At 40.8% G+C, this 14,497-nt stretch overlaps 1 protein-coding gene across 8 annotated transcripts in view; it reads left to right on the forward strand.

Annotated features, from left to right (window-relative positions):
• LOC133537889 (plakophilin-4-like) overlaps nucleotides 1–14,497 on the forward strand; it is a 280,220-nt gene that overhangs the window by 154,301 nt on the left and 111,422 nt on the right. For all 8 annotated transcript variants that reach the window (XM_061879014.1, XM_061879012.1, XM_061879018.1 and 5 more), the window contains one exon: nucleotides 7,092–7,126. In XM_061879014.1, coding sequence (XP_061734998.1) covers nucleotides 7,092–7,126 — 35 coding nt within the window. The remainder of the gene's footprint in view (nucleotides 1–7,091; nucleotides 7,127–14,497) is intronic.

Here is a 14,497-nt window from a genome sequence, read left to right on the forward strand (position 1 = left end):
AAACTCATTTCAGTAGGCCTTTAAGATGTGACTAAAAATGTGACCTGCACATGTCATGTGCACTCACTAATAAAAAAAATATATATATATTATCTGGAAAAAAAACGGAGGTTCCTTTGTATTACAAAAATCCTAGTAAATGTGTCTAATAACATCTGAATCGCTTCCACTGCAATCGCCCCTTTTTTTTTTTTTTTCTAGTCCTTCACTCTAAATTTCCTCATCCACGAATCCTTCATCCTCGCTCAAATTAATGGGGAAATTGTCGCTTTCTCGGTCCGATTAGCTCTAGCTGCTGCTGGCTATGATTTTAAACAATGTGAGGAGCTCCATATCCTCACATCCTCTGCTACTTCCGGTACAGGCAAGACTTTTTTTATTAGCCACCAAAACTTGCGAACTATATCGTCGATGTTCTCTACTAAATCCTTTCAGCAAAAATATGGCAATATCGCAAAATGATCAAGTATGACACATAGAATGGACCTGCTATCCCCGTTTAAATAAGAAAATCTCATTTCAGTAGGCCTTTAAGATGTGACTAAAAATGTGACCTGCACATGTCATTTGTACTCACTAATAAAAAAATATATATATTATCTGGAAAAAAAACGGAGGTTCCTTTGTATTCCAGAAATCCTAGTAAATGTGTCTAATAACATCTGAATCCCTTCCACTGCAAACGCCCTTTTTTTTTTTTTTCTAGTCTTTCACTCTAAATTTCCTCATCCACGAATCTTTCATCCTCGCTCAAATTAATGGGGAAATTGTCGCTTTCTCGGTCCGATTAGCTCTAGCTGCTGTTGGCTATGATTGTAAACAATGTGAGGAGCTCCATATCCTCACATCCTCTGCTACTTCCGGTACAGGCAAGACTTTTTTTTATTAGCCACCAAAACTTGCAAACTTTATCGGCGATGTTCTCTACTAAATCCTTTCAGCAAAAATATGGCAATATCGCGAAATGATCAAGTATGACACATAGAATGGACCTGCTATCCCCGTTTGAATAAGAAAATCTCATTTCAGTAGGCCTTTAAACAAAACATGATCACGGACATGACAGTAGTATGCAAAGCTTACTTTTTGTAGTGCACCTAGAAGTGATGGGACGAGCACCAATGTTTAGTGTAAATCCAAAGGCAGGAGCCATAACTCCAATGGCCGAGTGCGACGAGACCCTGACACGATCCTTTCCTCTGGGTCTGCATCAGGGCTTATTGCCGCCTCCACTAATGAATGACTTGCCCCCTCGCTGCCAGCCATTGGGCATCCAGCATGTATGCTTCATTGTCATCAAGGTATCTCAGCCTGCCTTCCATCCGCCGTGGCTCAGTGGAGCACAACTCGTCCAACTAACTGTTTCTAATTGCCGACATGCGGCCATTAAAACATCCAGAGAGTCATGCTGCTTAAAGCTCATTATAGAGCCTCAGAGTAGTCGCACAGTCCGTGGTAACGGCAAACCTTTTTTTCCCTTTGACTTTCAAGTGAGTGCTTTCATTTTGGTCAGAAAGTGATTTATTATTATTCTTTTTTTCAATGATAAAGTGGCTTGTTCGGTTGTCATGGCGCCCTGCAACGACAACTCATGTTTCTTGAGTACTCTTTTTTTATATTTGTGGCTCTGTTTGAGGACACTTGGAGATAATCAGTTGATTAGCTGCTGGATTGTGCTGTAATTGTCTCACAAATTATTTGTTAAGGAGTGTAACATTGAAGAAAAAATATCAAAAATTGCATTTTGGATACTGGAGATCATTTTTACCAATATAATTGTGAGAGTTTGTTCATCCATCTTCTTCCACTTATCCGAGGTCGGGTCGCGGGGGCAGCAGCCTAAGCAGGGAAGTCTAGCTCTTCCCGGGGGATCCCGAGGCGTTCCCAGGCCAGCCGGGAGACATAGTCTTCCCATCGTGTCCTTGGTCTTCCCCCTTGACCACTTACTGGTCGGACGTGCCCTAAACACCTCCCTAGGGAGGCGTTCGGGTGGCATCCTGACCAGATGCCCGAACCACCTCATCTGGCTCCTCTCCATGTGGAGGAGCAGCGGCTTTACTTTGAGTTCCTCCCGGATGGTGTTGTGGTTTAACTAAATAGAGGTGACGGAAAACGGACACCAGGTGGCAGTAATGTCCAAATATTTATTTTATATATATTTTAACCCTATATATATATATATATATATATATATATATATATGGATGGATGGATGGAAGTCTCTTAGTGCTTTTCAGCAATCATCCTTTTCTGAATGTTCGTCGTGGTCTGGAGGATCCACGGTAAGGCAACTTCCACAATTTGGCGCCCAATGTGGAAGTTGCCTTCCCGTGGGTCCTCAAGACCACCAAGCATTTACAGGCGAGCCCGTTTCATTGTTACAAGACCGTTTTGTTTTTTTCCATTGAGTCTCTTAATGCTTTTCAGCAATCGTCTTTTTGTGAATGTTCGTCGTGCTCTGGCTCTCCCCAGCTCCGACCACTCTCTCCTCCCGGCTGCCGCCTTTTAACAGAGCGACAGGTGATTAGATAACCAGGCCCAGGTGGGCCATCTACGCACCTGTGGCTGATTTCGAAGCCGGTCAGGGCACACCCCGCCTCGCTGCAGGCCCGCAGGCCACGCCCGACCGGTAGGAGGCCACGGGGAAGACCCAGGACACGTTGGGAAGACTATGTCTCCCGGCTGGCCTGGGAACGCCTCGGGATCCCCCGGGGAGAGCTGGACGAAGTGGCTGGGGAGAAGAGAGTCTGGGCTTCCCTGCTTAGGCTGCTGCCCCCGCGACCCGACGTCGGATAAGCCGAGGAAAATGGATGGATAGATGATAGTCTCTTAGTGCTTTTCAGCAATTGTCCTTTTCTGAATGTTCGTCGTGGTCTGGAGGATCCACGGTAAGGCAACTTCCACAATTGGGCCCCCAATGTGGAAGTTGCCTTCCCGTGGGCCCTCCAGACAACCAAGCATTTCCAGGCTAGCCTGTTTCATTGTTACAAGACCGCTTTTATTTTTCCAAACAAGTCTCTTAGTGCTTTTCAGCAATCGTCTTTTTGTGAATGTTAGTCGTGTTCTGGCTCTCCCCAGCTCCGACCACTGTGAAATGTGAAATATATTTATATAGCGCTTTTCTCTAGTGACTCAAAGCGCTTTACATAGTGAAACCCAATATCTAAGTTACATTTAAACCAGTGTGGGTGGCACTGGGAGCAGGTGGGTAAAGTGTCTTGCCCAAAGACACAACGGCAATGACTAGGATGGCGGAAGCAGGAATCAAACCTGCAACCCTCAAGTTGCTGGCACGGCCACTCTACCAACCGAGCTATGCCGCCCCATGCCGACCACTCTCTCCTCCCGGCTTCTGCCTTTTAACAGAGCGACAGGTGATTAGATAACCAGGCGCAGGTGGGCCATCCACGCACCTGTGGCTGATTTCGAAGCCGGTCCGGGCACACCCCGCCTCGCTGCAGGCCCGCAGGCCACGCCCCCCCACATATGTGTTTTATGTTGCACGATGCAGTAAAATTCCTAGTTTGTGAACCCGTTCTCAAACAATGGCAATAAAAAACTCTTCTGATTCTGATTCTGGAGGTCTCATGCCGGACTATTTTAGGTCATCTACCCACAGGGATACTTGTAACTGTCTCCATCCACCGGTTGTCATGCACATTTCGCCCAATCAGAAGCCGGAAAATCCTGCCACTGGCTGACTTGGTAGCATTTTCATCTTCTGTTGATTAATATACTGATATATGACAGGTACAGTGAAAGTGTACATTATCTTAAATCAGCACACACTTACTGGAGCCCTCGTAAATAAATAAAAGCATGCTCTGTTTTTAAAATACGGCTTGAAAACGTGAGCTAACGTTGCACTTTTTATGACGTGAACCAACAAGTCTTCAAAGTCGTCCCACCGGCCGCAGGTCCAAAACAGTCCGAACTGTCCAAAACCATCGTGTCCGAAACGGCCGCAGGAGTGCGGCAGCAACATTGGAGGGTGCAGCAGCTGCAGCCTCCTCGTGAGCCCATGGGACCCATGCCTCTTTTTGTCAGTGCAGAGAAAAGAAGGTTTGGACCTAAACATACAGGTGTAGAATTCTTCAAACCAGCCAGAATGGGTTTTTGTATTATTTTTAGTGGTCAAGGGTGGAGAGCATGGCGCATATTTGTGACATCATCAGATGGGGACAGGCTATATCTCTTCATTTTACTATTCCACACAGACACAAAAGTATGAGTTTGCATGTGGACAAGAGGCAAAATCCATAGAAAGACACAGTACCGTATTTTTCGGACTATAAGGCGCACTTAAAATCCTTTAATTCTCTTAAAACTCGACAGTCCGCCTTATAACCCGGTGCACCTAATGTACGGAATAATTTTGGTTGTGCTTACCGACCTCGAAGCTTTTTTATTTGGTACACGGTGAAAGAATAAGTGTGACCGGTAGATGGCAGTCACACATAAGAGATACGTGTAGACTGCAATATGACTCAAGTAAACCAAGGCAACGTTTTTATATGTTCCATTGAAAATATAGAACATTACACACGGCGCTCAAAAATCTATCAAAATGTTTTAGTACGACTTTGGTAAGCTATGAAGCCGCACCGCTTGTGCTTCAACATAGGAGTATTATTAGGGGGTGTCTATAAGGTAAGGCGTATTACCTGGAGTTTTGTTTTGCAATATTATGCAAAAGGAACTTTTTTTTTTGCCTTCTGGTACCTGCTGATCTGTATTTGGGATCTGCATAAGTCCTGAAAATTTGCGCGCGTCCGCTTTTGTAGTCCATAACATTCTTCCTCGACTTTTGGCATTTCTATTATAAAGTAGTGTAAAGTTCTTACTTATATCTGTCAGTAAACTCGCCAATAAAGCGCTAAAACATACCGTGTTAGTGAGTTTACGATCCGATGGATGGAACTACTATATAATAAAAGTAACGGTAACGACGTTGCTAAAAAAATTTAAATAATTAAGTATCTATTGCTATTACTTGTAGCACCGTTATTTCAAATTATTACTGTAATCATTTCAGCTTTTTCTCTTTACATTGTACCTTTTTGCTTTATTCATACCATTTTTTATTTTTTTTTGCCGTTTTATATCCATATTATTCAGCGGGTTAATAAAAATGGCGTTGGACACTCAGAGACTGAAAGAGGCAGACTTGCATGTCAGAACCTCATGACTCCTTGTAACTAGAGATGTCCGACAATGGCTTTTTTGCCGATATCCGATATTCCGATATTGTCCAACTCTTAATTCCCGATTCCGATATCAACCGATACCGATCAGTGTTTCCTCCAGAATATTTGCTAGTTAGGGTGGTGTCCCTCCAGGGGCTGGGGGGGCGACACCCGGGACAGGTGGACGGACGAGGAAGGGCCTGAGTAGCGGTACACGATATTTTTACGATATACGCTTTAAAATTATCGATATTCCGATATTTTTTACCTAAAGTAAAAACAAAGCACAAAACAGTCCTAGTTACCTGAGATACTAATTATGTCATTATTTTTGTCTTAGTAAGTCAATATTTACTAAAAATATAACATAATATAACATAAAAATCAACTACAGGCTTCCCAAATGCTGTGATAAATTAAGCATGATGAGTAGAGCATTTTTAACTCTTTTTTTTTTTTTTTCAAACGCTTATTGCAAACTCTTATTTACAGTAAATCATTAATTTGACTTCAATCAATCAATGTTTATTTATATAGCCCTAAATCATAACTGTCTCAAAGGGCTGCACTTAGTCATTATTTTGTCTTATTAAGTCAATATTTACTAAGTCAAAATAATGACTAAGGAGGGGTGAGTGGGGTTGAGGTGTGTGTGGGGGGGTTTATTTTGTAGTGTCCCGGAAGAGTTACTGCTGCAAGGGGGTCTGGTTATTTGTTATGTTGTGTTACGGTGCGGATGTTCTGCCGAAATGTGTTTGTCATTCTGGTTTGGTTTTGGTTCACAGTGTGGCGCATATTTGTAACAGTGTTGAAGTTGTTCATACGGCCACCCTCAGTGTGACCCGTATGGCTGTTGACCAAGTATGCCTTGCATTCACTTGTGTGTGTGAAAAGCCGTAGATATTATGTGATTAGGTCGGCACACAAAGGCCGTACCTTTAAGGTTTATTGGCGCTCTGTACTTCTCTGGAGGAGAAAACAGGCCTAAATACGAGTGGGCTGATTGACACCAGGTGTGGCCATGTGCCAATCAGCCGCAGCTGAGGGGAAACAGCGCTCAGGGAGAAAGACAGGAAACAGACAAAAAAAGAGCGCTGACAGGAAACAAAGACAGGAAAAACTACACGCACACAGAGGAAAAACTAAAACACAAACAAACTGTCAGGAGCAAACCTGACAGAGACTGTACAAAGAGTACAGCTCAGACGTTTCTCCTCAATTGAGCCAAATTTTATTCTGTCCCTGTTCAATTCTTTGCCTCTTGTCTTGTTTTGGTTCACAGTGTGGCGCATATTTGTAACACTGTTGAAGTTGTTTATACGGCCACCCTCAGTGTGACCTGTATGGCCGTTGACCAAGTATGCTTGCATTCACTTGTGTTTGTGAAAAGCCGTAGATATTATGTGAGTAGGTCGGCACACAAAGGCCGTACCTTTAAGGTTTATTGGCGCTCTGTACTTCTCCCTACGTCATAAATTTTACTTTTTGAAACCAATCCCGATAATTTCCGATATTACATTTTAAAGCATTTATCGGCCTATAATATCGGCAGTCAGATATTATCGGACATCTCTGCTTTAGCCATTTTTGTTCATGTACTGCAAGAGCCGGCTCCCTTTGTGTCAGGGTTCAATCCATCCCCTCGCCCTTTTTCTTCCCTTCACTGTTATTATATTATCGTACTTGTCAGTGCTGGGAGATCGCCTTTAAAACAACTGCAGCTCTCACTAAAAGCACTTCTTTTTTGTGCGTGCGTCTGAATAAACGTAGCCGAGAGTTGTCAACGTTGTGTGACCTTGTCCTGAAAAGCTAATGGAAAATGCACTTGGTAGAAAAAACAAAGTCACTATTTACTGTCACCGCCTTTGTCCACCTTTTCATTTTCCTGTGTTCTCTTCCTTGCAGCTCGTCTGAGAAGTCCCTGCCTTGGAGAACTGCAGGTAAGGTTCTTAAAAATGTATATTTCAACCGTCATGTTATTGTCCTCTGCAAATTATTATTTACGCTGAGAAATTTCCATAATTTTAGTCATTGGCTAATATTAATTTTGTATTTTTTTCTATTCTACTTTTTAAAAGCGCTTTTCTCTAGTGACTCAAAGCGCTTTTACATAGTGAAACCCAATATCTGAGTTCCATTTAAACCAGTGTGGGTTGGCACTGGGAGCAGGTGGGTAAAGTGTCCTGCCCAAGGACACAACGGCAGTGACAAGCGGGGATCAAACCTGGAACCCTTGAGGTTACTACGCACCTGTCGCCCATCCTGCCTCGCTGCAGGTCCGCCGGCCACACCCCGTACAATCTTTCGTCAGGGGCGTGGCCAGACTGTCAGAGTTAGTTTGTGACGAACCCCGAGATGTAGAGAAAAAGGCTGGCATTGAGTGAGAAAACATGATTTAATCTTTAACACAAAAACAAAACCAAACAAAAGGGTACAACAAAAATCGCGCACGAGGCGGATAACAAACTAAAAGAGCTAGCATGGGAGCTAGAAAAAAAAATGGAGCTTAGCATGAAAGCTTGCAAAAACAAAAAGGGCCTAGCAGGTAGCGAGCAGGAAAAACAGAAGTCGTTCGTTACTTGTTGCGTGAAAACAAATTGGAAGAAGGGAACAAAAGACAGTAAGCTACAAACGGTTACCGAAATGAAGATGTCAGGTTCAAACACTGATGACATCTATTAAACAAGACAAAAGGCAAAGAATCAAACAGAGACAGAATTAAATTTGGACTCAGAATCTGAGGAGAGACATGGCTACTGTACACTCTCTGTACAGTCTTCACCAAGCTCTGCCCCAAAATCGTACTCCTCCTTCTTTACTTGATCCCCCCTACTTCCCACAGCTGCTTCCTCAGGGAAGTGGGTCGGGACCTGAGTTGCCTTCGGTTCCCAAACAGTTCAAAGAAAGTTCCATAAAATTGTTCAAAGAGGGTCCCATAAAATAGATCAAAAAAGAGTTCGTAAAAATACTTAAAAGAGTTCCTCTGGAAGTTGGGCAGATCCTGCCATTTGTCCGCTCGGAAGTCCAGTGAAGTTTTACGAGCATTTTTCTTGGAAGGTTTTAGCCTTTTTGTCTTCTTGTCCGGAACACAATGTAATACAAAGTTTTATTTGATAATTTTCACACAATTTTTCTGACAATAGCTTACTGCTACGCTGCAATGACACGACACGACAGCAGCGACATTAAAACACAACAATCCAGCCCTGACTGGAGGAGAAAACAGGCCTAAATATGATTGGGCTGATTGACACCAGGTGTGGCCAGGTGCCAATCAGCCGCAGCTGAGGTGAAAAAGCGCTCGGAAGTCCGGTGAAGTTTTACGAGCATTCTTCTTGGAAGGTTTCAGCCTTTTGTCTTCTTGTCCGGAACACAATGTAATACAAAGTTTTATTTGATAATTTAAACCCAATTTTTCTGACAATAGCTTACCGCTACGCTGCAATGACACGACACGACAGGAGCGACATGACAATACAATGATCCAGTCCTTACTGAAGGAGAAAACAGGCCTAAATAGAATTGGGCTGATTGACACCAGGTGTGGTCGCGGCTGAGGGGAAACAGCACTCAGGGAGAAAGACAGGAAACAGGCAAAATAAGACCGCTGACAGGAAACAAAGGCAGGAAAAACTACACACACACAGAGGAAAAACTAAAACACAAACAAACTGTCAGGGGCAAGCCTGACAGAGACTGTAGAAAGAGTACAGCCCAGACGTTTCTCCTCAATTGAGCCAAATTTTATTCTGTCTCTGTTCAATTCCTTGCTTCTTGTCTTGTTTAATAGATGTCATCAGTGTTTGAACCTGACCGTTTGACATTTGATATTTCTATTTTCTAAGGCTCATTAACTCTGTGCGTGTGCCAGTCACCGCATGTGTGTGTTCACCGAATAAAGAACTGTTATGGAAAAAAAAAATGCAATTATCTCTAGTAGTATGTGTAAGCTTAAAATCATTTTAAGCGTTTTCTTTTCCGTAGCTCCTGTAATTCCAGTTTGTCATGTACCTGAGGGGTTTGTTTAAAAGTCATTTTGAAAACAAAGAGAGCTGATTTGTTCCCAATACATTTCACGGCTTATTAATTGCACAAAATACCGATTCTGTATTGATCATTCTTTGTTTTTTTTTGTTTTTTTTTATCTTTTGTGGCTCATACGCACTGGGAATGTTATTACATTCACTTCCTGGAGTGTGGATAAGTGAGCACAATTGCTGCGGTGCTTTTGTATTGATTTGTCATAGTGGGTGTGGATGATGAAGGACCATCAAAGTGTGCTAACGTCCAATCCATGTCAGCCTCACTCTGAATATGTGCCGCCGGGCATAATGACCCGTGTTTATCTGCAAGGCTTTTTGGCCCGGTGATGCGCCGGATTCGGTGTTGCTTTGGAAACGAGCCTATCGCCAGCTGGAAAATGTCAATGTCGTCCGAGCGATAGAAAGAATGGCCACCCGCTAGGAAAGCTTTTTTTTTTGTCGAACGTCGTCATCTTCGCTTCGTCATTCTTCTCGCTCGGGGGGTCGGCAACCCGCGGCTCTACTCGGGAGCTTTTTCAAAAATGTATAAAAAATTAGGGGGGAAAAATTTATTTTTTGTTTTAATTAGGGGTGGGCAAGTTAATGCGTTAATTACGAGTTAACTCATCAATCTATTAACGCCGACAAATATTTTATCGCACATTTGCGTGTGTTGTTTACATGCTTTTATTTTGTTAACGCCTTTTCTTAACAGGATGGCGTGAATTGATTAACGTGGACCCCGACTTAAACAAGTTGAAAAACTTATTGGGGTGTTACCATTTAGTGGTCAATTGTACGGAATATGTACTGTACTGTGCAATCTACTAATAAAAGTATCAATCAATCAATCAATCAAAGCCCGGCGTCGAGGGGCTCTGGGTAAAGATGGAACATTTGGCAAAAATACCGGACAATTCTGCAAATGTCATGGCTGGCTTACAGCGTGGTCACTCCGGGATCACTTACGACCGCCAGACAATTCTGGATGTGGATAGATCGGGCCGTTTTGGACTGAATGACGCGTGCTTGCTAGACCGGCTAGCTAGCATGGGAATACTTTGCCGTCTACATCCAGCGGCCTGTGAAGCAGCGGAGAATATGTGTTGTCTGTCTATTTATGAATAATGCAGACCAGGAGTGTTGGCTGAGTTCTTAACGTTTACTTTCAGAGCGTGCATATCACAACACACAACCCATACCGGGCTACCGCGCATGCTCGTCACTCCTGTTGCATGCTGGGTAGGGTAGTTCTTTTATTCCCTGGCTCATACCATCACAATATAGTACCATGTATATGATGCGTTCAGTTTATCAAAGCACCAAGCAAACAATCGGAAAATTCCCATCATATCAATTCCTAGACATGGTCATAATTATTTTAAGTGCACTACGCAGAATAAACACAACATTATTAATATTGCTACTATGGATAATTTGATCAAAAATTCCCTAAAACAGCCCTTTACCTATAATATAGGTTTTTTAAACATAAGATCCCTGATAAAAAAAAAAATGTTTCTGCTGTTACCTCAGAAATTGCCTGTTCGGATGTTATGATTGTGGCTCAGAGATTTGTATGTAGATTATATTTATTTTCCATAACAAACAGGATAACTTAAATACCCTGGCAGTGGCAATAAGCTTAAATGTTTGTATTTACATTTTTTGAATTGATTTTCATAAAATATGCTATTTAACTGCTACTGTTTAACAAGGACTGATTTAAATTGTGTTTGCACAACAAATGTTTTGGCGCTTTTGTTCATGTGGGGGAATATTCCAATAAAGGTGCACTACACACTACTTTTGAATTCATTATTGGGCTTTGCGTATACAATGCAGTTAATCGCGATTAATCGGAGAAATTGTGCGATTAAAATTTTTAATCGTTGTCCAGCCCTAGTTTTAATATACAGTTGTGATCAAAATTATTCAACCCCCACACAATTTTGGTGTTTTAGCAAGTTGGACATTTATTCCGTATTTTGTTTATAGTCATATCAAATAAAGATGTGTCAAATAGACAAATGCAACTTCAATTGTAACACTGTATTTTACAAAATACCAAAAAAGGACATTTTTCATAATATCTCATTGACAAAATGATTCAACCTCTAGTTCCATGCATCTTTAGTACTTAGTAGAACACCCTTTGGCAGTAATGACATCCTTCAAAGGTGATACCTAAGCTTCTTGCAAGCATCTACAAGTATTTTAGCCCATTCCTCTTGGGCAAAGGCCTCCAGTTCATTCATATTCTTGGGCTTGTGTGCTGCAACTGCCTTCTTCAAGTCCCACCACAGCTTTTCTAGAGGATTTAGGTCTGGGGACTGTGAAGGCCACTCCAGAGTCTTCCAGCCCTTCTTCTGCAACCACTCTGATGTTGGCTTGGAGGTATGCTTGGGATCGTTGTCCTGTTGGAAGGTCCAACGTCTCCCAAGCCTCAGCTTCGTCACTGACTTCATGACATTTGCAGCTAATATATCCTGCTAGGAAATAGAATTCATAAAGCCTTGAACGCGCTGGAGATTCCCGGTACCTGAGGCAGAGAAACAGCCCCAGAGCATGATTGACCCCCCACCATGCTTAACAGTAGGCAAGGTGTTCTTATCTTTGTAAGCTTCATTTTTTTCTCCTCCAGACATAACGTTGATTCATAGGCCCAAAGAGTTCCACTTTTGTCTCATCACTCCATAGAACAGTTTCCCAAAACCTTTGGGGTTGGTCCAGATGATTTTTGGCATACTGGAGTTTATTTTTCTTGTGCCTGGTAGTCAGAAGTGGGGTGCGCCTGGGAGTTCTGGCATGGAGGCCTTCATCTTGTAGTGCGTGCCTTATTGTCTGGCACGAAACCTGCGTTCCCCCCTCTGCAATGTCCTGTTGTAGTGCCTCAGCCTGACCCGGGGGTTTTTCACCACTGTACACTTCAAATACCGGACAGCAGTTGCACACAGCATCCTCTTTCTACCACGCCCACGTAGTGTTTCCACTGTGCCTTTAGCTTTAAACTTGCGAATTATGCTCCCAACTGTGTCTCTTGGAATGTGTAATGTCTTTGCTATTTTCTTATATCCATATCCTTTCTAATGAAGAGAAATGACCTCCTTTCTTGACTTCTTTGACCACTCCCTGGACTTCACCATGTTGCAAATACACCATTGACCATCTACAAGAAGCTGAGCGTCACAGTCTTTTTCAATCAGTTTAATTGTTGCTCGTTATGGTTCTAATCACGTCTACAGGTGTTTTCAACACCTGATTGAAAAGACCTTATTCAAATTCTGTTCTTAAGAGTTATGATCTTCAAGGGGTTGAATAATTTTGTCAATGACATATAAAGAAAAATGTCCTTTTTTGGTATTTTCTAAAATACAGTGTTACAATTTAAGTTGCATTTGTCTATTTGACACATCTTTATTTGATATGACTATAAACAAATTACGGAATAAATGTCCAACTTGTTAAAACACTGTAGTTTCTGCAGATGGACAAACATGACACAAGTGAAGTGAAGTGAATTATATTTATATAGCGCTTTTCTCTAGTGACTCAAAGCGCTTTACATAGTGAAACCCAATATCTAAGTTACATTTAAACCAGTGTGGGTGGCACTGGGAGCAGGTGGGTAAAGTGTCTTGCCCAAGGACACAACGGCAGTGACTAGGGTGGCGGAAGCGGGAATCGAACCTGCAACCCTCAAGTTGCTGGCACGGCCACTCTACCAACCGAGCTCTACCGCCCCAAACCTCCCTAATTGTTATAAAACACACTGTTTGTATTAAACATGCTTCACTGAACCGAGTATTTGGCGAGCGCCGTTTTGTCCTACTAATTTTGGCGGTCCTTGAACTCATCGTGGTTTGCTTACATCAGGGGTGTCCAAAGTGCGGCCCGCAGGTCATTTTTTAACGGCCCCACGGCACATTTTAAAATTACTGTGGAAAAAATGTGAAAACATAAAAAGTGGTATAAAAGAGCAAACAGGTGAAATGTAACAAGAACATGTTGCAATGTTTACTCTAATAACACAAAGCTGCCATGCAGGCTGTTTGTTTTTTGTTTTTTTAAATAGTGAATCAAAATCAATTATGAATTATTGACCAACTCAAGGCTCCAATTTCATCACATTAAATATTCCACTTTGAGATATTTTTGGGGGCAAATGTTGCATACCGTATTTCCTTGAATTGCCGCCGGGTCACTAATTATTTTAAAACTGATTTTCACTCCGGCGCTTACCAAAGGCATTGTCACGCCAAATTTCTTCCTTCCTACAAAAACCTTTCCCCTCCCCCATTTACTTCCGGGGTCATGATAAATACAGACGTTTTGTTAACGCTATATTATAAAAATACAGACGTTTTGTTAACGCTATATCATAAAAATACAGACGTTTTGTTAACGCTATATTATAAAAAAAATAAAAAAACAATTTACAAACACAAGCTATGGGATGACGCATTTACTTCCGGGGTCACGTTTCCTCTTATGTCATCCCATAGCTTGTGTTTGTAAATTGTTTTTAAAAATTTTTTTATAATATAGCATTAACAAAACGTCTGTATTTTTATAATATAGCGTTATATTTTTATAATATAGCTTTAACAAAACGTCTGTATTTTTATAATATAGCATTATATTTTTATAATATAGCGTTATATTTTTATAATATAGCGTTATATTTTTATAATATAGCATTATATTTTTATAATATAGCGTTATATTTTTATAATATAGCATTAACAAAACGTCTGTATTTTTATAATATAGCGTTATATTTTTATAATATAGCTTTAAAAAAATGTCTGTATTTTTATAATATAGCGTTATATTTTTATAATATAGCATTAACAAAACGTCTGTATTTTTATAATATAGCGTTATATTTTTATAATATAGCTTTAAAAAAATGTCTGTATTTTTATAATATAGCGTTATATTTTTATAATATAGCTTTAACAAAACGTCTGTATTTTTATAATATAGCATTATATTTTTATAATATAGCGTTATATTTTTATAATATAGCTTTAAAAAAATGTCTGTATTTTTATAATGTAGCGTTATATTTTTATAATATAGCGTTATATTTTTATAATATAGCGTTATATTTTTATAATATAGCGTTATATTTTTATAATATAGCATTAACAAAACGTCTGTATTTTTATAATATAGCGTTATATTTTTATAATATAGCGTTATATTTTTATAATATAGCGTTATATTTTTATAATATAGCATTAACAAAACGTCTGTATTTTTATAATATAGCGTTATATTTTT

Source organism: Nerophis ophidion, linkage group LG19, assembly GCF_033978795.1.
Source record: "Nerophis ophidion isolate RoL-2023_Sa linkage group LG19, RoL_Noph_v1.0, whole genome shotgun sequence".
In the NCBI taxonomy this organism is placed as follows: Eukaryota; Metazoa; Chordata; class Actinopteri; order Syngnathiformes; family Syngnathidae; genus Nerophis; species Nerophis ophidion.